The sequence below is a fragment of the Falco punctatus genome (genome assembly GCF_963210335.1).
Source record: "Falco punctatus genome assembly, chromosome: 1".
Taxonomy (NCBI): Eukaryota; Metazoa; Chordata; class Aves; order Falconiformes; family Falconidae; genus Falco; species Falco punctatus.
Window position 1 is genome coordinate 31,941,109 of NC_137580.1, and position 27,174 is coordinate 31,968,282.

General features: G+C 46.1%; 1 protein-coding gene across 2 annotated transcripts in view; it reads left to right on the forward strand.

The window, feature by feature from the left end:
- The first annotated feature begins 108 nt into the window (after positions 1–108).
- The window catches only part of LGI2 (leucine rich repeat LGI family member 2), a 44,978-nt gene continuing 17,912 nt past the window's right edge, over positions 109–27,174 (forward strand). The window contains exons 1-3 of one of the 2 annotated variants that reach the window (XM_080386372.1): positions 109–6,665; positions 6,998–24,916; positions 24,998–25,069. In XM_080386372.1, the coding sequence (XP_080242498.1) occupies positions 24,711–24,916; positions 24,998–25,069 (278 nt within the window). In that variant the 5' untranslated portion in view covers positions 109–6,665; positions 6,998–24,710. Of the gene's footprint in view, positions 24,917–24,997; positions 25,070–27,174 lie in introns of both variants that reach the window. The other variant, XM_080386371.1, reaches the window with a different exon arrangement.

A 27,174-nucleotide genomic window follows, 5' to 3' on the forward strand; every position in this document is an offset into this window, starting at 1 on the left:
GTAACACATATGGGGAGATGTCATGGCCATGGCAGGTGTCACCCACTAAATGGGCATAGGTTTGTCGTACTATGCAGAGTAAAACAAATATATTAACGGTATTTGCCTTCTATGGAGATCTTTCTAAGATGGTAAAGTTACAAGCTTCTTAATTAACTGTGCAGCCCTTTTCTTCATCTATATGTAGGCACATGTCACTAGAAGCTTCCACATACCTCAGAAATCTTTTAAGAACCAACTTGCTGTCTCCAGCATCCATGTTACTAGTGAGACTTCTAGGAAGGCTGCCTGGGCTTCAGAACATACGTGGGGTTCGTACAGCAAAAATCCCTAGTAGAAACACCAAGAACAGATGCCCATTCAGTAAGGCTATCTCACAGCTACTATTTATGTAGCTAGCTATCTCTGTCATCTTCTAGGTCACAGCATGTGGTTACCAGCCGTGAAGCAGGAATGGGCAAACACTTAAAATATTCCGGAAGAGCTGAGGATTCAGAAAGAGAAGTTTGGGATGTTTCCATTCTTGCTACGTAGTCTGCAGCTCTAAGTTACTGCCCTATAGCAAGGGTAGCAAAGTGATCTGTCTACTTGGCAGCTACCAGTTCATAGAGTGTATTAACAAATACTGAAACTGGGGTGTGTTTGAGCATCGCAAGTATGAGAAGCAGTGGCTGTACAGCTAGCACATTTCCCATTCTGCTTCTGCAGAACGTGTCTTCTACAGATGCTTCCTGAAGACTAACCTTTGACAAGAGGGCAGGATGCATGAGTAGGCAGGGACCCCTCAAACTGCTGCAGTCTGAATCACCAAGGCGACTTTCCTGCCTTAGCGGAGCCTGTAACTGTTGTGTGAGATGCTTTTCTTTCCCTCTGATGTTGCATCTTATGCTATGTGGATCTATATAGGTGGAAGAAATGAAGGAGCAGATGGATGTGCCTTGTGAAAATAGCACTGGGATAATATAGAGCAAGCGAACTGACACCAAATGACCCATCTCACAGGCCCACTCTTGGTTTACTTCTTTTGTAGTATCTGAGATAATGAACAAAACGAAGGACTGTTTAAGCAGTAACACTGCCTATTCACACTTTGTTTGTAATGATTGCCTAAAATACAAAGCAAATAAAATCTACCAGATGCAGCAAATTCTCTTGAGCCTAAGAAAGCAAAATTGTAATGTTGCAAATGTAAATGCTGGCATTGCAGCTTAATACACATATAAACCAAGCAATCTATATTGTGTGATCATCATTTTTTAGGAAAGGCTGGAGCCCAGAGACTAGCAAATGTTCTCATCTGCAGTGTATCAGCAGTTCTCAGTCTTCAGCTGCTGTATAGATAATAATTCTAATTGAAGAATCATTACATGAATCCATATGTGAATGATAGATGGGCTATAGCCTTTTGTTCATGATGCTTTAAAAACTGAGTTGCTGTTTTCACTGTTATAAGGGGTGATTAGTTTGCCCTTTTTTTTGTTTTTTGTTGTTTGTTGGTTTTTAAAAAAAAAAAAAAATGCAACATTTTAATCAACCTGGTCTGACAGGATTTGGAATCTGAAGGAAAAACAATTTCTGTAGCTGACAATTTTTTAAAACAATAGCTGTTTAAAGGCTTGAATTGGTTACAAAGTGACTCTCCACAGAGAGAACCTTTGTTCAAATGTTTTTAATTCTAAAACCAGTGCTTGAAAAATTGTGCTGTGTGCTGTGTAATAATTGTTTTTCATGTATTATACTTTTTTCCCTCAAAGATAACAGTGTACACTTCAGTGCAGTTTAATCATTCATTTTTAAAATCACAGTTAAAAAGGCATTTGCTGGGTTGCTCATCAAGCATCTGTCATATCAAAGAACTAGTAATATATTTATCTTGATGGATAAGCTTCAGTGTTCTGGACCAAGTTCAGTGTAACTGGACCAAGCTTTCAATACTCTTTTGGGGATCCTAAAGTCCAGTTCATGATGTAATTAAGATCGGTGTGATAATTATATCTGCTGCTGAACAGGAGTCTTTCATCATACCACATTTCAACTAAATTCTTTAGCACGGCATCAAAGCTGATCCAGTTCAGAAGCTGAATTGCTTTCTTAACATGGATGGCGAAATTTAATTTGCCTTTAGATCCTGAATTCAAATCCAGGCTGACTCAGCTATAGCAAAATTTCAACTGCTTGGTTTTTAACCTGATGTGAATAGAGAGAATAGGGTGGTTTCAGCTGGGTGCGGCTTTTCCTATTGTCTCAAAGAGCCACAGACATTCGGCTGCCATCTTACACTTACTGCTGGTTGGTGGGGGGGGGTGGGGGGGGTGGGCAAGTTGGTCTTGTGCAAAGAACATAACAGCGACAGAGTTGTGTGCATTATTAATCTTTTTCTAGGCCTCCCAAGTAGGAACGTACCAGTTCATTGAGAATTCAAGACAACATGTAGTGTTTCTACTGACCTGTTCTCTCCAAAAGCAGCTTCTCAGGTGCATTTCTTGTGATGGAAGCGTACCAGGGGAGCAAGGGCCAAAACACAGGGAAAAGGAACAAGGTCTCCCAACATTCTGGAAGGTTTCTGGACTGCTTGTATGTGTTTGGCTTTTGCGATGTATAAAGCTCATATTGCTGTGTAAACTCTTGAAAAAAATGTTTGCAGACATTCTGGTCCCTTACCTGAGCTGTTTCTGAGCTGAATGCAGAGCAGTGACCCCTCCGCAGGCAGCCACGCCGTGGGTTCTGCTTGCGGGAGGAGGATGCAGTGCCCAAGCAGGAGAAAGTGTTCCTGCTTTGCTTTGATATTGGGCTGCCAAGCAGATAGGACAACTAGAACTAGTTTGCAGACACAAATGGTGCTGAGCAGTTAATCCTGTAACTAGTCTTTTAGAGTCTGAGGAAGTGCAGATGGAAAGAGTGCTTAGTTTGGTCTGTAATATGTCAAACGAGGAACGTAGCTATTGAGGGAATGAAGCTGTCTGCCAAGCTACAGGGAAGTACCTTTAAAAAAATTCTTCAACATATTGTATAAACTCTTGATTAAATACAAGTCTTCTTACTACTCTCATTGTCATCCTCTGGAACCCTCTGTAACGAAGCTACAATGCAGGTTCTGGCTTTGATTCTGCACAGCATCTGTTTCAACAGTTGTAGAGGAATTGAAAATGACTTAGCAGGTAGAGGAGCTTGGGATACAAAGATACATTTTTAAACAGAAGATGTGCAAAGTGTCTAGGAAGTTTATAAAAACAGAAATAGCCTGAAATGCTTGCTGTGCAGCTGAGGCGGCAGTGAGTCTCTAGCAGGGTCTGAGTGTGCACAGTAGTCTTGACCTGCTTGCTGCACAGTGCAGGCACCAGAGAAGACTGTCAAAGTAAAGCTCTCATTTCACTGCAGTAGCAGCCTGCTCTCTAATAGTATTCATTTCCAGTACTCTGTTCTCCCCTCACCCCACTGAGTAATTTTTTGGGGTGGGTTATTTTTAGCAGACTTTGCTGTACTAGTGCATCAGAGAAAGGATAGGGAGGAGGAAGGATGCCTACCAGTGCATTGCCATCCCCACTGATGCAGAACTTCATATGCAAGAAGTCAACTGGAGCACACAAAGGCAGCAGGTGCAAGTGCACATGCTGCTAGCTCTTTTTGTTGAAGGGTTTATAATCAGTAAATGGGTTTGAATACAAAAATATTTTTTAATAATGATATAACTGATGCTATTAAAACTCAAGCTCGTATTCCATGCAGATGGCACAAACTGTCACGCTCTGGTTTTCTCTTTGGTTTTGTTTCTATAAATTTCAGCTGAATGTTGAATTTGTGTCAGGGCAGCACTTCAGGTTTCAGAAAAGATGCACACCATGTCAGTCTTCTAGCAGTAGATGGTTTTGTCAGGCCTCGCAGTTCCTCTCCGCTCTCTGAAGGCGTGCTTAGGAGTTCCAGCCTCACTGGCACCCAGCCCTTTTGAAGCGAGGTATTTCTCAGTGGCTCTGTGTCTTCAGGAAGAATGTGTTGTGGCTGCTGGAGGTCTTTGTAGGCTACATATACTCTTCCCAGTGCCTTGTTGTGACTGCATGCAGTGAACTCTGGATCCATGGGCTCATATACAGGTAAATAGTTTTTACTCTCTTCTTGCACTGAGATGGGCAGCGCACATGCTTCATTATTGCTCATGCACCCTTATCAGTATTAAAAGTGGTGGTGAGTGAAATACTACTGCCACCTTCAGCAAGGCTGTAAGGCACGTGTGGATTTGCTAATGGAGTGGAGTGGGGCTAAGAGCGTTTCAGCTCCAGTGATGGTAACCCTTGTGCTCCGAATAATGAAATGCCATTGCACCGCCAAGCGAGGCAGAGGCTGCAGTGGCCCTTCTGCAGGTGTAAACGAGGCAGAAGTGAACTGTGCAGCTGGCCTTGGGTTGTTTGGTCTGCTGATCCCAAAGGGAGTTGTGTTTTCTCTTTTCTAGATGCAGCGGATCTGCAGCGGGCTCAGGAAGAAGAGGCAGTAACAGCGTGTGTTTGTCATGGAAGCAAGTAGCTGTGACTCACAAGGCTCCTGGGGCACTGCTTAGCAGAGTTAAAAGACGCTGTTTTCATTTAGTCGCTATATAACTGCATTTATGAGTCTCACTGTTCACTTTGTTCTCACATAAGCCTCTCTTCCTGCATTTCTAGGCCCTAATTTTCCCCTACCTTGCACTTCCTGTAGATTTTTACATCCATGCAAGCGGTGTTAAAACTCAGCTCTTTTGATGTGAGAGTGTTTAGCATATATGCTGCATTTACTTGGCACAAGCATAGAAGGCCATAGCAGGGGCAAGGCGGCGGGGAATCAAGCCAGTTGTTTACATCTCCCTCCAAAGGACTGGTAGGTCAGACATCCTTCTCCTGTCCACAATACTCTGCCATTAACAGCTGTTAGTGAGTGTTAGCGCATCATATTTTTTTCCCCTCGAGGCTGAGCACATTATCTCTACAACACTCCAGCACCTTGCTGGGAACATGCCACAGTTCTGTTTTCAGAGTGTTTTGTTAATGCTAGTGACCTTGGTGGTGCGACCACAACACCTGCTTTACCTGATAAGATCATTAATTTTTTTTTCTCTGCAGCCTTTGTGTTGAGCCTAAGCAAATCTTCATTTGTACCTGGAAAACATTGCTGAACATCAGCTTACTGGAGCACTGACCTGTATCTCCCGGTATTTTTTAAGGTGTTAAATAGGCAATTAGAAGAAATCACTTCAATAAAAGCAGAATGAACACAAGCCTCTCGTTAGCCGCAATGGAGCAAGACGGTATTGGAATCAATTGCGCAGCTTTTCAGCTGTCACTCTGCTGCAGCAGCAGCTGTCTGTCAGTCGAGGTGACAGCAGAGAACTGATCTATACTCTTCTCTGAGCTACAGAGATAAGCTGCACACGCACAATGCATTCCCAAAATAAACACATCAGGAAGACCAAGGTATTTTTTTAATGATAAATCTTCTCACCCTTCCAACAGTTCCCCCTCCCTCCTCCTTTGTTAGTTTACCAGGTTGCTGTCACCCCCTGCCTCTTTTCTTACAGGGGCCATGTGTTCTCCTTCTGCCTTTTACCTTATGGGTTTGTTTTTCTGCATGCTGCCGCTTTGTATTTCTGCGGCTGCACCCACCTTCTGCATCTCACCGTCTGTTGCATCCTGCCTTCGGACAAGGTGGGCCTGTCCGCAGAGAAGATGCAGGAGGTACTGCCTCCCAGGCCAGCGTGACCGCAGCTGGCAGTGCCGCGGCTGCAGCTGGTGTCCGTAAAATGCTGATTGGAATTGCTTGGAGAAGAACTAAATGGGTCTGAAACTCAGTGTGGAGTAAAGGAGTTGTAACTCCAGAGCTTCTGTAGGGGCTAGCCCCACTCCAAGCCTTAACCTAGCCCTTTGTGCAGGTGGGACTCCAGGGGTTTTCTATTTGCTTTTGCTTCTTTATTGAGCAGGCATGAGTTTACTAAGTGAGAAGGTCCCCTCCCCACTGTTTGCTCCAGTTTTGTGGCTCCTCCACAGCAGTGCTGATATTTACATGTACAGGGCAGTCCTGCAGCTCTCCTCTCTCTTCCTCACCCCTGGATGTAGAGAAATGAATTTCCTTGGCAGAAATCCTGCGCTACATACAGATCTTGCTATGTGGCCCCATGCACAAGTATATCCTGCTCGTATGTCCTGCATGACAGGGCTCTTCAGGCTGCTTTGCTCTCCAGTCACACTGGGGTTGAGGTTGCTGCTGTTTTTCTGCCTTATTCTACAGTAGCAGGCATTTGTATTTAGGTGTCTGTGAGTCTTGGATGACCTCATTTCATCAGTAAAATATAGCAGTGTAAGCACTGTGTCATGAAAGTGCAGGGGATGGTGGTGGCTCAGAAGATTGATCGTGTCACTGCTCCAGACTAAGAGCACACACGTCATGAGGGGCTTACTTCAAGGCCTTCCTAAAAAGACCAGTAGAAACTAGCAGCCGGCAGAAAAAGAGGAAAAGGTGATCTCAGAGAAACCTTTACGTGTACAAAAAAGACTTAAATCTTTTCAATGAAAAATTAAATTTAATTTTTTATTTTATGATCTTGGTTGTATAACATTTGCGTGTATTTTTTAGTTCTGCCTGAGGTCTACAAAGCCTGACATGGAAAGCATGGATTTCTCCATCATTCTGTGAGATGGAGCCAAGTAAGTATCTGTATTGGGTCTGGCTGATCCCCACAGCAGCCCTCAGTGCTGTGCTTGTATGGGTAGCTGGGAAGGTGGTGATCACACACCAGTGCTTTGGCTGCTGCTGAGCAGCGCTGGCACAGCACCGAGGCTGCCTCTACATTTCCCCCCCAATGGCAGGCTGGGGGTGGGCAAGATCTTGGGAGGGGACACAGCCAGGACAGCTGACCCAAAGTGACCAAAGGGATATTCCATACCACATGATGTCTGCTCAGCAATAAAAGCTAAGAGAAAGGAGGAGGAAGGCGGTGGGGGGGTGCAGGTATTTGTTATTTACATTTGTCTTCCAGAGCAACCACTATGCATACTGAAGCCCTGCTTCCCAGGAAGTGGCCAAGCATTGCCCGCTGATGGGAAGCAGAGAATAACATCTTTTGTTTGCGTTTGCTTTTGCTTCCGCACATGCGGCTTTTCTATTGCTTCATTAAACTGCATGTATCTTGACCCATTTCATCTTAGTTTCTCCCCTGCTCCGTCCTGCTGAGGAGGAGAGTGATAGAGCGGCTTGGTGGACACCTGGCATCCAGCCAAGGTCAACCCACCTCAGTATCCTCCCCATTTTAAAGGTAAGAAAGTAAAGGCAGAAGGATCACCCCCGAGTGCCAATTGCCTTTCGTGTAGCTGTGCTGGTTGACGCTGGTTACGCCCCTTGGTTCTGCCTCAGGAAGTCTAAGGTAGCAGGTCAAAGTCCGGTGCCCAAGACAGGTAGCTCGGGACATATGCTGTCCCTGTCCTTGTGTCTCTCTCTTTAAGGTGCAGATTACGTAAACTCTTCCATTTTTTAACTGTTTTCTACTTAAACAAGGAAAAATATATTTTTGCCTGAATAAGGTTTTCTGTAAGATTCACAAGACCAAATACCACGTTATGGCGTATACAGGGGTAAAATCAGCAGCTCCCGCTTCCCAGGCTCGTGGTTTTGACTAGGCTAGCTCCTTTGATAATTTCAAAGGGCCTAAGATAAAAGGAGCTTAGAAAATACAAAGACCTCTGATTTCCTTCCAGAGGTACAGTGGAGGAGTAGGGAAGTGACACTGAGCCATCACCATTTCTATAGCTCTCAGTTCACTGCATATACACTGCCAGAAAATGCCAGTTTTCAGGCCTGTCAACAGATATTTCTCTTAAGTATTTGAAGTATCTCAGCAATGATAATTACATAGCCTCTTGCACACTGCCAATCCTACCTTTGAAGTCTATGGTTTTAGGAAAGTTTAATACAGCTTGCTTAAAGTTAAGCAAATAACTTACCCACATGCAATAAAACTCTGGTCATATTATAAAACTTTATATATATATATACGCTGTTACTTTTAGCTTCCCAGAAAACAGTGTATCTAAAATAAGATTGTGAAAGCAAAAGTTTCAGCAGTATCAGTTAGTTGGAAATGTAAAATGTAAAATCTCTTTCTGATTCTATCTCAGAGTAGATTGTTTTCTTTGCATTTTAACAGATAGAGAGTGCTGAACTGCAGCAGCAGCATACGCTGCATTGATACACAAATATTTGATTTGTTTTCCAATAAGGCTGTAATTTCTGTCCAAACTTAGGGCATTGATGAGCTCTGCTTTCAATTTTACTGCAAAATCTCGACAATAAAATAAATAGAAGGCATACAAGAATACTTAAAGGCAAAAATTAACAAACCCTGACATTTCTAAGACATGTTTTATTAAAAAAAGTCTAATAATTTAAACTGTTCTCTTGGTAAAAAATAGGTGCCTTAAATCATGATCTCCTAAGCCACACTTAATCCATACCTATATAAAATTTCCCTTATGATTTCACATTTTGCATGGATGCTTTCAGTACACAAATATGTTTTCAAGATTTTTGTGAAATTCAGGTAATTTTAATAGCTAATAGAAATAACAACTGCATTCGGAGATGTTGAACATAGAAGAATTAAGTCGCTTTTCCTCCCAAGCATTACACACATGGGGTAGACAGAGAGATAAGCGGTGCACTCCATGTTGCAGGCCAGCCTGCGCTGGTGCGAGGGCTGGAACACCAGCAGGTTATTGATCACTGCCGCACAGCTGGGCCAAGCACAGACGGGTCCCAGCAGAACTCACCTGTGCCCTTTATTTAACCAATTGTTAAATGCAAGAAAGATAACCAAGTCATGAGATAAAGCAGTGCTGTTTGGGAATGTCTTTGAACAAATCCAATTACACGTTAATAGAGCTTGCAGGAGTGGGGCCTGATCCTACCGGCTGTTGACAACTAGCAAATGAACTTCAGGGGAAGCTGAGGCTCTCACTGGTACTTGGCATCAGCCTGGGCAATAACTGCAGCTCCTGGTGGACCTTAATCAAATCTCTCCACATAGGCTTTTCCCACTAATGTTTAACCTGTCTGAACTGCGGGCAAGTCTGGTTCCTCTGAGTGGAGGTTCCTAGCTAACAGGCTAACAATAAAAGGAAAAAAAGCCCCCCAAAACAACCAACCCAAACAAACAAACAACAACAACAAAAAAGGCAAATAAAAGAAGACAGGCACAGGGAATAGAAAAATTAATGCATTCAAATTGTAGGCTTACTAGGGCAGCAACTGTGTTGCTCCACGTCCAAGTCATGTGTGCCATTCTAGAAACCCCTTCATTGTTGGTACCCATTCAGTAACCATTCTTGTAACAATGACAAGTGCTAAGTAAAAGCCCCCAGCCCAACCCAAGAAGCCCTAGCTTGCTTCCAAAGAGCTCCTAAGAGTGCCAGTGCTATGATGGATGGCCCCCTACTTGAAATCTTCCTTCCTGAAAAGCACAAGACTGTCACTATTTGTAAGCTTTACTCACACAGGTCAGCAAATATAATAGGCAAATATGCAGAGCAAAATGCATTTTGATTGATTAGACAGGCTTTGGAGAGAAGGCACTGAGTTCTTTATTACAGATATTTATCTTATAGTCTTTTCCACTCTGCTGCTTGTTAGTGCATATGGAGGTTTTTGCATGTATTTTTAAATACTAATAACTGTGAGAGACATGGGAAAGGCTTTTCAGTGGATTTTCTTTTATTTTAATTGAAATGAGGGCAGATATAAAGCTAGCCTAATCTCATCTTTTTCAGTTCAAACCTATGTATTTTCCAAGTACTCAGGGCATTATTAAGAATCAACCTAAACTATGTCACAAAAGGTGTAACTAAGGATCCCATCTTTATAAATATTTCAAGTGTCCATTATAAAAACAAACATCAAAGTAGCAATGGCATTTCTCTTTTATCTGCATAAGCGTACTTGGGAATATCGCCTGCATTTTCCCATCTAAAATGGTCACCGATAGGTGGTGCCAACTATTTCCACATTCCACACAAGATTCTTCCTATCTGTTCCTCCAGCAAATTCTGCCTGCCTCATCTTCCTGGCAGATCTTCCTTAAAGCCTATTACTGAACAATATGCAGTTCCCAACAGATTAATCTGAATCTTTTCATATTCCTTCTTTGCTGCAATGACCCTCAGTTGCTCTTACATGCTAGTGTCTGGGTTTTCCCCATGCTCCAGCTGGTTGGAGCCACCTGTCAAGCAGGAACTTCTGCGATTCCTGCATCCAGAGCTTTGGCTGCACTCCCAAAGAACTTACGTTTGTCTTTGTTCGTAGTTTTTTGATCTTGACTGTATTTTTCCATTCTTTCTGGAAATGGGTCTTAACATTGCTCCAAAACAAATAAATCATTTTCACTCAAACTCATCTTTAATACAACTTCTTAAAAATTCTGCTTCTGAAAGCAAAAGGGAAAATGTAAAGAAAGGAAAAGGTCGTATAAAGTAAAGTTGGTCAAATGGTATAGAATAACTCTGGTGGCTTCATTCTTGTATCTTAAGCAAGGATATTATTTTAGCTCATTGATTCAGAATTCAAAGTGATAGGTGTTTTTTGTTTTCAGTGACTGTCTGGTTCATAGCAATATGCCGTTATTCCAGCTAGCAGATGCTGTAGTGCTAGTTCTTCTACTGCAAGTCATGGTGTTAGGTTTGCAGCGGTGGGGAGGACCAGGCTCGTCACTGTTCAGCTGTCAGCATTGCAGGTGACGTCCTGAGCCCTCTGCAGGAGCCAAGAAATACCAGTGACTGCTGGACCAGAGAAGGACCGCGTGAACCCAGCCCCCACACCAGAGACCAGCATACCTCCTTTTGTAGCTGATATTCAGGGCGTATATGCATTTGCACTTGTAATAGCTTTGTTAAGCCTCTTTTTTCCCGGTGCTGCCTATAGAAAGCAATGGCCTTTAACACTGAGGATATGCTAACTTGGGTACTTCTGGGATGTGTCTGCGAGCCTGGATCTGGAGCGGGGTATAACTCGTAAGAGGAGGAAAGCTGCCATCTCCAGCACCCCTGTGGTACAGTATGGCCAGTCCATGTCCCTCAGCTCCCTCTTGATTCTTGCTGGAGGGTATATCTAGGCCAGAACATTGCTGGTATGAGACTGCCTCCCCAGAGGCTGATTTCCTAGCCATCAGAAACAGAAAAAGCCATGAGTACCTCAGATGGCTGTGCTCCCTGGCCCCTTTGAATGGCAGCCACCGTCCCCAGACTGTTTATAAAGGCAGCTGCCAGAAGTCCTTTTGACCTAAAAAGCGTAGAGACTCTGAGCCCCATGGCATGTCTGAACGACCAGAGTGCCTCGCTGGACTGCCCAGCCATGGGCCACAGCCGGGGCACCTGCACCGCTCACTTGAAGAGCGGTGGCACCCTTGGAGCACGGGCCCTTCTTTCCTGCCTTATGAGGCCACAGGACGTCAACCTATTTGTTGCTTCTGCACAGTGTAATGAGCATTGAGGGGATTTTTTTTTTCTCCTTGGCACACCTGGAAGGATGAAGTACCTCCCTCCTCCTCCTCCAGAGGAGTGAGACTCTAAGCCTCAGGCTAAGACTCTTTCTCTCAAGACTTAGAGAATCCCCTGGGGCAAAACTGAGACTAGATTTGTCATTTCCTGATGAACGCTGATCAGAAAGCTGATGCAGGAAGGTGGGAGGTGATGCTTATACTGGCTAGAACTGCATTTCATGAAGGCCTTGATCCTATAGTATGTTAAGGTGGTCTAAGAAAATGTAGTGGCTCAAGGATTTAATGGGGACAGAGGCAAATAAATGCCCTGTTTCTGCATCTCCTTTCATAGAATCATAGAAGCATTTAGGTCGGGAAAGACCTTTTTGATCATAAAGTCCAACTGTTGAAGTTGTGTTTGCTTACCCTTTGAGTTGAAGTATGCCTGATCCGGAGCCCTAAGTCTTGGGCAGTTTTAGGCACGGGCACCTTTTGAATTTAGGACCCATCAGAGTCAGGCAACAGCCAAGCCTTCCACGAGGAGGCCACTTCACTATTGAAAACCATGTTCTGTAGGTGATGCCCAAATTCTCAAGCTATTCAGCATGTTTGACTTCAGACAAGGCACAAAAAGGGATGTCTCAGTCATCTAATCTTGCACATCTACATCAGGTTTTCTTTTTTTTCCACCAGCCTACTCGGAGTTAGTTGTTGCTAGTAATCCATCCTCCTGCCTGTGGGAGGGAAGAGTCTTGTGCCCTCCCTCATGTGGCCTTCAAGGTCCATCTGATACCTTACTGAGGTTTCAGTGTTCTGCACCTAGACCTTGTACAGGGAGCTATTGGCTTACTTTCCCAGCCTGTCTTTTTTTCTTTACGTGAAAGGTACAACTCCTAAACTGCAGCTTCTAACATGTGTGCATTGCTCTAGATAAGATCTTGCTGACCCTGTAAGAGACTTCACAATATTTTTTTTTGTCGCACGCTTATGAATTATGGGTATTGAAATGTAAACAAGGATCCTAGCAAGGGAAATAGAAATCTGATATGAGGAAAAGAGATGTCGTTTGGGTACACAAATTGGAAACATTGACATCCTTGTTACAGCTCTGGAGAAACTGGATCAGGTTAATCATGTGATCTAAAACATAATGGAGTGTCCGCATTAATTTTAAAGACCTCAGTAAATCAGTAAGTGTCTTGAAGGGTGAAATAGGTGTTCTGAGCTTGAATATTCATCTTTGTCTCCAATAGGTTTCATACTAATCTAGCTGTGTTATAAAAGTTTGAAGCAACCATCTTTCACTTAGTATCAGCAGCAGACACAATGCATGACATGTAAATTCACTGAAGAAACTGAATCATCCGGGAAGAGGAACTTTTCTGACCCTTGACTATAGATGCAAGGGAAGAGAAAAACAGAAATGAGCAGAAAGTCAGACCTGCCCTAAATAAGCGTGATCCTGAGAAAAAGCCCGGAGAGGCAGGTCTGGAAATATGCTGCCTGGAAGAGACTTGGTAGAAGCACAGAAACTGTCTTTGTTTTCTTAATCCCTCCAATGCCCGAAGGAACAGGGCTCAGAAATTTTGTAAGAAACAGCATTACATCAATATCTCCTAAGCAGAGCAACTTGCAAGGCCTCCACATTTTTGGCCAGAAAGTCTTGGATTTGCTCTTTTGCAGCTGCTTCAGGATCAGGTTTTTAAATATTTTATAACTGCATCCCTTTTTCCTCAGTTTATTCCATTCTATCAGGCTTGTCTAGGGCTGGCATACCATCACTCCTCTGCCAGGTAGGAACAGATTTGCCGGTTGCTGTCCTGTAGAGCAAGAAACCTGTGCTGCAGGAATACAGTTTTTAAGTGTCTTTGCTTTACCTGCAAACACTGTGTGTATAGATAGAGACAGAAAATAGATTCAAGAAAATCCCTTGTCGAACTACGTGCAACCAACAGCACCTCATGGCTCCTGCTGCACACACAGCCTCCAGTGCTGCTCAAGCCTTCCCTTTGTTGTTCGTAAATCACTGGCATGTACTGATGACTGCGTGTTTAGTCACTTACTTACCCTCGGCAGAGATCGAAAAGAACAAAGGTAAAAATAGAGACTTGCAAAAGATTGCTTAGTGCCATTAAATTTAATGTCTTTTCTACTAATAGATAAGAAATTTTCCGTCTAAAATATTTTTAACTCAGTTCTAGGCTATGGCAGCAAAAACATAGTTTTATGTCTTTCTGCTGTTTCCCAGTTCAGGTGCTTTCTTTTATTCAGTTTTCTTTCCTTATTTTGTATTAGATGGTTCCATTGTGTTCTCTTGTTTTTCCTGTTTTTCAATGTTCCTAATAAAAGCTCCAGCAATAACAGACCAATAAAAGATAAATTCACACTTCAGCTGGGATTTTATCATACATTTTTCATTCATTCCCAAATCCCTGCCCCCAAGATCCACAAATAGGAAATCATGACTTAAGCCAAGGGATCACAGCAGAAGGAACAGCTGATGGTATCTCCCAACCTTTACTCACATCTTAGCCATATGGGAATAATACTTGGAATTAGCTGCATATGCGCTTATTTTCTAAGCTTCCTGCAAAAATTGTTATATATTCTATTACTTTACCGTGGAATGACTGAACAACCATATTTTTGCTCCAGTCCATAAGTGTTATTGCATAGGCTTAACGCTACTCATAAGATTATATGAGCCACACGCACAAGGAGGGCTGAGTACACATAACAAAATCAGAGTCTTAAAATGTCACTGTTAGATTTAAGAATCAAGCACCTACACTCTAAAAATAGTTCTCTCTTCCTACCTATTCATTCAAAGACGGAGGGCAGGCTGCTTTGCCAGCTGGGTGGCACAGGCAGTGGCACAGGCGCTGTACTCGGTGGCACGGGGAAAGGGTGGGTGGGCAAGTGCCAGCAGCAGCGCCAGACACTGGCTCGGCCCGACCCGCTTCTCCCTCTGCCAGTGTAGCCAGTTTGACGTGAGTGGGGTGCATACGTTTAGTCCTTCAAAAGGCTGCCACAGTCCTCTCCTCGATTCTCTTGAGCAAGGCTGAAGCATTTTGGCCAAATCACCAGGAGCACCCTTAGCCAGGGCAGGTCAGGGGTGCGGGGCTTGTCCCCAGGGGTGCAGGTGGGCATCGTGCCTGAACGCAAGGCTTCGCCATCCAGAACAGAGGCCATGGCTGATACACACACACGTGAAGGAAGATGTGGTTAGCTGCTTCTCTGGTCAGCAAGCCTCTGTCTTGCACTTAACAGCCTTCAGCTAATCAATCCAGAGGTCCCAAGGAGTTAAATGCAGACATAATTCTTTCTCTCATAGTAGGCTGGGGATGTGCAGGCAGGATTCAGCCGCGATGCTAAAATCCCATTCAAGCAGAAATGTCACGTTATTTACTTACTAAAACAATGCTCTTATTACAAAGACATGTTAGGAGTGAAAATATGACAGCATCTATTTTAGGTTGTCATTGATCTTTAATTTGCTGTGACCTGAAGGTTTTCTATGTAGTCAGTGCTTTTTGGCCAGAATATGTGACTGCAGGGAAATGAGTAAATGAGTGCCAGAGATGTTCTTTTTTTCCTATGAAAAGACTGAAATTGCTTTGTGTAAATGTGTGGAAAATGCTGATATTTTGTTTCTATAAATACTTCGCCTCCTGCGTGCTGTATTTCATTTGTGCTGTTTCCTAGGAGTATTTGGCTTCTTATCACTTTTATGCAGGGTGCTGAATACAAATGAGCTACAGTTTACCCAGCAACAAACTGCGGAGCATTTGTGACTGTTGTGCATTTCCTTAGCAAGAGTAACTACTGAATGAAGCAGATTACCCTGTAGCCTTGCAAAACACTGAGGATTATAAAACACGCATTTAGTGGATAAATACACAGAGGAAAATGCACAGACACTCTCTGTTTCTATATATACGGATATGCATGTATATGAATATATCTGGGTGATGCGAAAAAAAACCCCACCCTGAAATAATCCATCATTTTTAGTGAGAGTTCAAATATAGGGAAGGCAAAAAAATTCAAAGTTACATTTCCTGATCTCAGCGACACCACCTACAGCCGGGCTTCTTGTTTATGGAGTCTATAAACAAGGCTCTGTTACCACAGACTCACATGATCACAGGATGATTCAGGTTGCAGGGAGCTCAGGAGGTCACCAGTCCAACCCCTGCTCAGAGCAGGGCCAGCTCTGAGGCTAGGCCAGGTTTCTCAGGGCTTGATACAGTTGTTCCCCCAACTGCAACAACAGAGGCTGCACAGCTTCTCAGGGCAGCTGTCCCACTGTCTGACCGTCCTGGGGAAAACCTTGTTCCATATACCCAGTCTGACCCTCTCCTGTTTCATCATCTGTTGTCTCCGATTCTCCTACCATGCTCCTCTGTGAGTGAAGACCCTGGCCCTGCCTCCTCCATGACCTCCCCGTAGATGCTGGGGGACTACAGTTAGATGCCTCCAAGGCCACCTCTTCTCCAGGTTGGACAAGCTCAGTTCCTTCAGCCTGTCCTCACAGGGAAGCGCTCCAGACCCCAGCCAGGCTGGGGGCCCTTGGCTGAACCCACCCCAGCTCATCATCCTCTTTCTTTGATTTGAGAGGGGCAAAACTGGACACAGGATTGCAGATGTGGTCTCACCACTGCTGAGTAAAGGGATCTAGTTAACTCCCTTGGACCTCCTGGGCATGCCTCTGTAAAGTATGGCCCTGGTTGCTCGTGGCCACCTCTACTGCCAGGGCATGCGGCTGGCTCATGCCCAGCTTGCACCCACCAGCATCCCCTGGTCCACCCAGCAGAGCTGCTCCCCAGCCAGCTGTGCCTCAGTTGTGTTGTTGCAGGGGACTCTTTCTTCCAAAGTGCAGGACATGGTATTCATCTTTGCTGAATTTCAGGAGATTCCTCCTGGCCCATTCCTTCAGTGTCAGGGCCCATTGCATGGCAGACCTCCCTCCCGTGTATTGAATGTTCCCCCTGTTTGGTGTCATCCGTAAGCCAGATGAGAGTGTGCTCCTGGAATCATCGGTAAAGATGTTAAATCGGACAGGTCCCAGGACATGTCCCTGCTGTACTCCACTTGTCACTGGCCGCCAGTTAGAGCATGATCCATTTACTGCTACCGTCTGAGCCCAGCCATCCAAGCGTTTTCACACACTAGTTATCCACCCATCCAGATCATAATGTCCTCACTTAGATGTAAGAATATTGCAGGAGACAGTGTCAAAAACCTTGCTAAAGTTAAGGTAAATATAATCCATTCAAGAAAAGTGTTCCTGGAGGACTCGCTTCGTGATTTTCGCAGGGACCAAAGTTAGGCTGACTAGTGTGTGTTCCCCAGGTTATGCTTTCGGCCTTTTCCAAGAAGAGGTGCAAGATTTGCCTTCCTCCAGTTACTGAGGGCCTCTCTGGCTGCCCAAGCCCCTTCAGAGGAGGATGGTGGCCATGCAAGGGCAGCAGCCAGTGCCGTGACCAGCCTTGGATGCAGCCTGTCAGGTCCCATGGAGACCCATGGGCTGAGTTCTCTGGAGATCCCTGACCCAGTCCTCACCCCCTGCAAGCTGTCTCCTCCTCCTCCTCCTCTTCCTCCCACACCGCCTCTCAGCGCGGGGGCCTGCCATGATGGTGGCTGCTGGCCAGCACCAGGGCTGGGCTGGCTAAGGTCTGCTGCAGCAAAGGGAGGAGTAGGTAGGTCGAGGTAACTCCTGGTGCATTTTGGCAGTGGGGTGAACCAAGAGGGAAGGCTCCCTTCGCTGGCGAGGGGACAGCCTAGTAGAGGCAAGAGGAAAAACTCAAATTTCGTCAAGAACATTTTAGGTGAAAAACCTGGACAGCTTTTAAAAGACTTTTTGAACAACTGCAGCAAGCTTTCCCCGAGCTGGGTAATCGGCCACAGGCAGAGGAGGGGTGGGAAAAATGCACTTGGAGTTACACGCCTTAAGTCATCAGCCAGGTCAGTTTTAGCTTTTGCTCGCCCGAAGCCTGAGCAAGGACTTGCTCTCAGAGGGGAATGGCCAGGTAAGCACTGAGGTCCTCAGACCTTCCCATGCATGTGCCGCTTCTTCAACTGCTAAACTATATGCATGGCTATGCCTGGTCTTGTTACACAGGAGTGTTTGTACTATTGCAAGTGAATTTAAATGAGTCTTCTTCAGCTGGTTGAAAAATGTAATATAGATGGACTTGACAATTTTATCCCTTGCTTAAATTAAATTGTAGTCCATTGTACAGTGTGCCAAGTTAGGCAAAATGACGTTATGATTACTGTAAGCTGGTGGTCTCCATATCATGATTTGCACCTACTTAATACATGCAGTTTTAAACCTGCCTTCTTTGCTGTCATACATTCAGATAGCTTTTCAGGGCACTGGATTAGTTTGTACTAAAATATAAATGCATTTTATCAATACAAAGCATATTTTACCATAATTTAACATCATTAAACACAGAACAGACTTAGTAAAAATACTACTTACATGCTGTAGCACAGTGGTTACCACACATAATTTTCATGGGACTGGGATAAGAGAAAATGAAGGGAGGGACACTCACAGTGGAATGAGTATAAGCAGCAATGGAGGAGCCTCCTTCCATCCTGATGCTCTCCACGTGGCATCCAGTGATAAGAAACCCACCTTCAGGTAGCTGCTTTATGAAGAAAGAGCTGGTAAGGGAGTAGAACCTTCTACAAGTATTTCAGTGCATAAGTACTGCAGTGGAAATGGAGCAGGATAGACTTACAAGGGAAAGAAAGAAGCCAGCAGAGCTTGACAAGGCCCCTTACGCCTTAGTCAGCACTGCCCCTTCACACTTCCAGCAACATTTAGTATGCCCAGGCTGCACAACAGATGGAAACTGCATAGAGATTAGGAGAAAGATGAGAAAAATCTAGCAAATCTGGCACCAAATGCTATGGTGTCAATACACCCAAGCGGCTCTGCATCTACTCGGTTAATCTTGGACGGTTCCACCTGTTGCTGAGAAAATGGGCTTTGACTTTCCTGAAATTCAGAAAATACCATAGCACTTTCTAGCGTAAATAAAGCTGTATCAGATTAAGTCTGACTGCTGTTTGCAACCTGGTGGTTACAACCTCCAAGCTGAGCAATGTCTGTTGTGTGATGGACATGAACTTCATTTTGAAAGTGTGGAAGCCAGTTTGGGGTAATTTTCAGGGAAATTGGGACTGCAGAGAATTGATCCTCTTCTAAAACACAGCGACTGTTTGTTCCGTAAGGGTGCTGTATGGGGCTGAATGGCAAGGTTTGAAGTAGTTCAGTGCACATGAAATCAGTAAGTGGAATTGGGGTGAAATGGTCAGGGAACCGCAGCTGATTAAATGGCATTAAAATTTATTAGTCGATTGTACAATTTGTCAGTAAACAGGCATATACGAGGCAAAATCAAGCCTTCTGTATCTTAATAGCCCCCTGCCATGACTCCCACAAAGCCTGCCTTCCTTCTCCCACAGCCTCCCTGTCTCTTTTTGTAGGTTATCTGAAATTATGGGTTATCTCAGGATCTATTTTCAAGTGCCCATGCTTTTAAGGGGCTGCAGGTTATCTGAGTTTTGACCATACATGGAAAAAAAATACAGCAATTCTGTTTCATTCATTTCAAAGCACATAATCCACTCACAAATGGACCATTTCTTATGTAGCCAATACTACAGATATTCTGTCCTTAAGAATATGAAGGATGAAGTTTTCTTTAATTTACAAGTCTAATTTAGAAATACTTTTTTCCCAGTTTAAGGTGGAATGAGAAAAAATAAAATTCCTTCTTGATTTTTTGGGAGGTTAGGTGGTCAAATAGCACACCAAATTTCACATAGTGAAACACTGAAATGCAGTCATCCTGCAAATATGAAAATCTCTTTTTCTCATAGAATTGTCATCCTGCCTGTTGGCTTTTTCTTTTGCCTGGTGTCCTAAAGAAATGAGACTTCTGTTATTGCACTATCTGTTTGCATTTGCGCCTGCTTGCCAGAACCCTTTGATAACTTTGAGCTCGTTCAGTTTGAACCAGTTTGGAGGGGAGGATGGAGGATGCAGAGATGTTGAGTTCCCACTGACAGGCAGTGGGAAGAAGAGCTGAGGGGCAGGCAAGGAGCGCTCAGCCGCTCCTCGTTCTGCTCACCCTTTGCAGCGCCCAGCACTTGGTGGCAGCTGGGTTGGGCACACCCAGAGCACGGCGCCAGATGGAGGCACGTCCAGTTTCCTGCTCAGTGGGCAGGCACAGCGGTGGGGCACAGAGCTGGAAGGGCCCTTTCTGAGCAAAGCCTTTGTTCGTTATCTAGGTGCCAGGCTGCAGAGTGATTATGCCTACAATGTAGTGAGGAAGCAACTAGCACTAACTCTGGCTCTCTGAGGTCACCTGCAAATTAATTCTGTGCACACCTGTCTGCAGCGAGGGGCATGCCCAAAGCCTCCTAATGAGGGGTGTGCACAAAGCCTCCCACATCTTAAGTATCAGGGAAGAAGAGACCTCCTGAGATGGGCATGGAGGAAGACAAAGAGCTCAGTGGAGTGTGAACTGGCTGCAAAGGTGCTCTGCTGCATGTAGGCATATTCCAAGGCAGAACCTGGGTGGATGAGTGATTGCATGTAATCAGCACTCGTGTATGAAATAAAAGATCTCACATGGGGTCTGTGCCTTCATATGCCACATGGGGCTGTTGGGAAGGAGGACGACTGTTGCATGAGATTGCTGAAACTGGGGTAGTGGGGAAGCACAGATCCCAGGTGGGTGAGGACGCTGCAGGGAGGGGAGGTGCAGGGGGACGTGCATGTACAGCCTGAGGTCAGATGCTGTTCACTTTGCTCTTCAAACAACAACTTGCAGCTCCTTTGGTGTCTTAGACCTTCACAAGTGAAGAAAGAGAAAGGCATATGGATTGTTCTGTCTATTAAGCTTTTGTTCTATATGTGATGCTAATATACTGTTAATACCTTTTCTCAAGAAGACTTACTGCAGGGTAGGACCATAGGTGAAGCCACATGTGAAAACCTTTCTGGGTTGTGTAAGTCCTTTCTAGATCTGGGGTTTTGGAGCCACTGTGAATCCCTGTTTAGGGGGCTTTTGGTAAACATGAAAGCAAGGACAACACGTTTGACCAAGTCCTCTTATTCTGGTGTGATATGAATAACCACCCCCACCACACATGGTGCGCAGCACACCTCGGGTGTAAGAAGCCAGGGCTGGTGAGCAGGGTGTCATTGCAGAGGACTTGCCAGCTCTTCCAAAGTGGGATTTGGCAATCTGTACTTTTGTTTGATGTCTGAGAATATTTTTCTAAGATAGTTTTTATAAAAGCCTACCTTGCAGTGCTGCAGTTCAGCAAAGAAAATCCCTTTTGTGCTTCTTTAAAAGAAAACTGCAGTAATATACCAGGTGCGCGATCTGGACCAGAAATCTTCAGAAGTCAAAAGCAAAGGGCATTTAATCCTGACCAAGCAGACTAAACATTTGGTATGAAAGCTGGAGAACGTTCAAGATAATAATAATGTACTCTGCATGTTGCAGTACATCTCCTCTAGCAGTTGGAGTCCAAAAAGGTCACATCAACCATGAGTGAAGAAAGAAAGGAAAACACTCAGCAAGATGAATATTGCTCAGAGCATAAATTTTCCCATACCTTCTTCCACAGCAGGGTCACAAGCAATTAAGAGTCCTCATAGCGGGAACACTTCCACTGACATACTTTCCTTTCACCCACAGTTTTTTTTTTCAAATTTCTTACTTTGGGCAGGTGGTCGGTCATGATCCAACAAAACTAATTTCTATTTGCAAATTAACCTAGCAATTAAATTTCCTCAGACAAAAGGTTGAAGTTCTTCCCTTCTATACTTCCCATTTTGTATGGGGTGAGCTGATCATCTCTTTGTCCATTACTGTCCACTTCTGTCAAGCTACAGGAAAAAATACAGTGAAAGCATTTATGTTAGCATTTACTCAATAAAGCAGGGATTGAGACATGAAAATGAGAACATGTGAAAAATACCTTCCTGTTCTTGAAGAAACAGAGCTGATAACTTTCACATCAGGGTATTTATTTTAATATTTATGTGCTTCTAAATGTTTGTCTGATTCTGTTTCTCTTTGCAATCCAAGATAAATACCTGAGATTTTGGAAAAGAGAAAGAGTCGTCCTGTTCGCAGAAATGACTGTGATAATATCGTACATCAAAGTGACAAGATGTCTGAGCTGTACTTACCTGGGAATCAGAATATCCTCCACTTAACATCCACTTGGAGGATCACGTGCAGCATTGTACACGTCTGCACTGGGGTACATGTGGTGGTGTCCCAGGGGACCTGCATGTTTCCTGGCACACTTGGTTAGGGTGACTGCTGAAAGACATGGCATATCCTTTGCACCTCATGTATCTGTTCAGATTTTGATATCATGCCCGTTGACATACTGTCTGAGTGCTCCTATGCTTGTGTTACTGGTTTGAAATGCCATTTTATCTATGGGTATCTGATAGCGCAATCATTCATATGCAGCTGACTGCATTTATTTGTGGCATGACTTAAATGGATGCACCTGCAAGTCTACATAAAAAATCACCTAAGCCCATGAACTGGAATTTGAAGGAAGGCAACAGAATGCACATTTCAGTGTTATTTCTCATTCTTTGGTGCTCTATTTCAACAACTTTTTTCTTCTCAAAGAAGAGAGAGGATTTTGTTTTTATACAGGGCTACTGTATGGATACAATAGACACGGCTTTTTAAAACAAGCAGATTTTTTATGTTCTTTTAAGGAAATTTATATGTGCGTATGTATATGCATATTTATATTTCTAACCCCCTCACACACCTGTTTTCTGTCATGTGAATATTCCAAGGCAATCATTCATTTTTAATTTCAGCAAGACAGGGCCGTCTGCTGCATCCTGCTGGCACTCCAGGCTCTCTCCTCAGCCTCTGTCAAAGCCCTCGCTCTCCGTGCCAGCTCCCTCCTGTGCAGTACCCCAGCCCCACTGCACCTGCCTCTCCTTCCACCTCATCCTCCTCTGACCTCCAAGGCCTCCAGAGAGAGCGGTCTGTACCTGGCGGCCCCTCACTGAGTGGAGCAGGTCTGCTGCAGGCGAAGCTGCAGAAAACACCCCAGGTGGGGAGAACGGGAGAAAATCCCCCTTCCTCTTCCCCAGGGAGGGGGAAATGATTGACAAATAAAACCCACTTAAATCAGTTAAATCAGAAAACACCCTGTCAGCAAAATTAATTGTGAGCAGTGACAGCAGGTAAATAAGTTCCCCTTTTGGAGTGTCCTGGGATGTTTAGAGGTCTGCATGGAAGAGCTTAGCACCAGTGAAAGCTGCAGAACTGAGTTGTGGAATTGGGGTCCTAAACTCTTTGGGATGAAATAGGTGTGTATCTTTTAGAGAAGGTGCTTTACATACCAATACAGCATCTAAGACATTTAAAACCTTGCAGCAATACCGGACCTTGAAACTGTGTTTCCTGACAGTGTGCTGAGCACAAGTTGAGCCCCGGGGAACCCCACCCGTGACCGGCTGCCAGCCTGAAGCAGCTCTATTTGCCATAACCCTTTGAGCCAGACCCATCAGCCAATTTCTCACCCGGCGTCTTAAGGAATTGTCTAGTTGCGTGCTGGATATTTTGTCCAGAAGGGTGCTGTGAAAGGCAGTATCAAAAGTTTTTGATTTCTGGTGGTGTTCTTGTATTTATTTTGGGGGGCTTACAGTGACCTCAGGATAAAGTACCCAGCTGGAAGAGAATGACAGGAAAATCCAACAGGGCTCAGGGTTCACAACAATTTCTGTCTGCTTGCCAATGAAATAAACATCCTGGGATTATTGTGGCTGATGAATTAAGATGCAGATGCAGTGCGTAACAGCTCCTCTGAAAAGTGGTATTACATGAATCATTAAAATCACTGAAAAGATAAAACCAAGCAAAGAAGACTGGGAATAACACCGACCTCAAGTAATTTCTCTGTCTTATTTCTACCTGATCAGATGATAAAGGAATTAACCCGTTAACTTGGGTGTTGCTCACACTTTGTGAATTTTTGCCTGCTGGACTGATTATGTATGGGTGGAGATGGTGAAATGTGGGTCTGCTCAGCACGAAGAAGAGGAGGCTTACTGCTGTCTTTGGCTGCCTCGCGGGAGGCTATGTGGGAGCTGTGCAGTCAGTGGTGAGAGGCAGCAGACACAAGTTGCAGCAGTGGGAGCTCTCATGAAAATTTTGCAACTGGCCCGTGCCGACCGAGAGGAGAGGCTCAGAGACAAGAGACAGAGTTACAAGAGCAATGATTTTGTTCATGTGCACGGGGCATCGTCCCATTCAAATTGGGTCACCCCGAGTGTGGTTTTACACACAGCTCTGATCCCTTTCAAGTGTTCAGATACAACATGATTTGATCTATCACTTATTAACACGCTCACAGACTACTGCAAAGCAACTATAATTCTGTGGCGTCATCATCCATCTGCTTCTTTCTTGCTCTGGGTGTCCCTGGAGTGGTCTGGCTACAGTTACTGTGCTGCCAGATGATGGCGGGTTGCACAGCAGTGTCGGGGGGGTGAGGATGCTGGTGTCACCTCAGTAGCCCAAGGGGTATCCCTTTTGCTTCAGGGGGGGTCTGCCATCCTCGTCCTTGCAACGAGCTGGGGTCCTTTAGTAAGCATGACTATGCAGTGTGCAATGTAAACTACATATACATCTATCTCCCTTAAGAAAGTTCGTACAGTTTCACGCTAGAAAGACTGCTTTACTTAAAAAGCGTGAGCCTTTCCTAACGAAATTCAGGCTAGCCGGCAGGGAGGTAACTCACGCCGGACACCGCACTAGTCGGCGGCGCAGGCTGCCCTGAGCAGCTGTACCGCTTTGTGCTTAACGTGAATTCCGACCCCGCGGCACAAGCAGCCGTCCTGACGCCGAGCGGCTCCTCTGACCCGCAGCTCTCTTGCGGGAACATCCCAGAAAACCAGCAGCCTCCGGACCGGCACCCCCGGGGCGCCGGGAGCGGGGGCACCCCGAGCTCTGCCCCCGGCAGGGCCAAGCCCCCGCCTCGCACCGCCCCTCGCACCGCCCGGCCGGCCGCGGCGGCGGGACCGGTCCGGCCCGGCCCGGCCCCGCAGCGCAGCGCAGCGGCGGGGCGGCGCCGCGCTGATGTCAGGGCGCGGGAGGCGGCGGGGAGCGGCCGCCGGCCGGCGGGCAGCGGCGGCGGGGCCGGCATGGCGGGCCCGCTGCGGCTGCTGGCGCCCTGCGCCGCCACCGCGCTGCTGCCGCTGCTGCTGCCGCTGCTGCTGCTGCTGCCGCCGCCCGCCGCCCCGCGGAGGCCAGCGCGCTGCGCGCCGCCCTGCAGCTGCTGGCGGGAGTCGGCGCTGTGCGTGGGGGCGGCGGGCGCGCCGCGCAGCCTGCCCGCCGGCCTGGGCTCCCTGTGAGTGCGGGGCGCGCCGCGCCGGGGGGCGGCGGGGGGCGCGGCGCCGGCCCGCCTGACGGGTGGCTGCTCTTTTTCCAGGAGCCTGGTAAACGGGACCTTCTCCGAAGTCAAGGACAGGATGTTTTCCCACCTGCCCTCCCTGCAGCTGCTGTAAGTATGGCACCGGGGAAGGCGGCGCCCAGGTAGCGCTCGCCCCTTCCTCCGCAGGGGTCCCGGGCGCCTGGCAGCCAGGCAGGGAGCGGGTGAACCCCCGGCTTGCGCAGCCGCCCGAGGTGGCCGCCGCTTGCCGCCCGAGGGATGCGTTTCCCGCTGGCAAACCACTTCATAAGCACGTATTTAGTTACTGAAGGAGGACAAAATGTTTTCCGGTGCCCTAAGCCCCTGTCGTGGGTTTCTTTTTTTAATTTCAGCTTTAATAAGTTTAGGGCCGGGTTGCTCACACCCACCCAGCCAGCCATCCCCGGAGTCCTGTGGTGGCTCCCACTCCTGCTCGCTGCGTGCCCGGGAGGCTCGTGTGGGCTCTGGGACATCGCGGAGGCTGCGGGACACACCTGGGAGAAAGCCCCCGTGCCTGAAGTGCTGGTGGTGTCCGCAGCGACCCTCCGTGCTTCAGCATCCAGCCCGGAGGGCAGCCCCGCAGATGGCTGCCGACATGGTGGGCCTCCCAGGAGAGAGCATGGGCTCTGGGCGCTCCCACCTGGGGCAGGCCGTGGGGTCGTGCCCGTGGCGCGGTGAGGCATGTGCCGGCAGCTTGCGCAGCTTACCCAAACTTGCTTTGATTTAGCTGTCCGGGGGGGCAGCAGCTGGGAAGGCACAGAGTGCGCCGTGACCCCCCAGGGGAGCCTGGATGCTGGCTTCTCCAGTAGCCTACAGCGAAGCCAAGGCGCTGCTGTGCCCTGCCTAGCCCAGCACGGCCTGCCGGTGACGCCCCGTGCCAAGCGGGCAACTCCCACCTCCCCCTGTAAGGACCCGCTTACTCCCAGGCAAAGACACACTGCAAAGAAAAAATCAGCAAAAAGATGTGAGGCATGCCAGAAACCCAGGGTAAGCACTTGCCAGAGAGCTAGGTGTTAAAATTGGTCTTAGCGAGAGGTAGTCCCTGAAAGCATCTAGTAGCCGGATGGCCAGCCTCTTCTCCTCAGGCATCGCCACCCCTTCTGACTCCAAGGCCTGTCTCGCTTGGGAGGAGCAGCACCCCATGGAAAATGCTGGGGAGAAGTGGGCAAAGCAAGGGCTGGAGGCTTTCACCTTCTTTTGCATGGCACTGGTCCCAAACCCAGGTTTTTGTGGGACTTGGGGGCCAGCACAGAGCCCTGGGCAGGGGGTCTTTGACCACCAGTGAATGGGGTCAAACAGCAGACCTGTGCCAGCGGGGAAAGGAGGGGGTGAGTCCAAGGGTGGGTTGAGAGAAAATGTCGGTGGGGAATTAGAGACGGGGGGGGAATCTGGCTTGTTTTGGATAGCGCTACTGGGAAGGGGGAGGAAGGGTAGCTGAAGGTTATCCCTTTTCCTTAGCTGTAGTAGTAGATTTCCAGAAGGAGAAGTTGGGGGGTGTGGGGTGGTGGGGTAGAGATCAGGTGTTGAGAAAGTCACAAGTTGCCCATCTCTTTATGCAGTAAATCAGCTGTGGGAGCCAGAGGGCAGTGTCACCACCACCGCCACTACCTTGGGCCCTGACGGGTTTTGTTGCTTAGTGTAATTTGCGATATTTCCCATCAAACATGAGAAAAAAGAATAATTAAATGACAAAAGAGATACGTGCATAATTGAGCACTTGGGTACCTCAGGACTATGTGTTCTGTGGCAGTAGCCATGGTAAAATAGTAACGCAAGGATTTATTTTTGATGGCAGTCTGCATCTTTGTCAGATTTCTTTGGGATAATTTAAGGAGCATTTGTCTAGTATTAGCATAATAACCGAGGATCACAGGGAAGGTTTGCATTTCATGTTCATTAGTCTTCTAAATTAATTTTAGTAAAATGCCTAAAACCATATAGAAAGAGGATTAATAAGTTACTGTAATAAAGCGATTAGTAGAGGCATATTCAGTCATAGCAGAAAATTCTGAGATTTTCCAAAAATGATTTGAGTAGTGTTTGATTTTTAGACCAAATAAAAAGTGTTGCTGTTTTCTTAAAAGGAGATCACTCTCTGTCCCTTTGAACATCATCATTGGAGATCATCCACGGTTGTGCTTTGATACAGCAATGAAGGAACTTTGCTGGCAAAGCCTCTGTGGCATCCTTCTGACCCT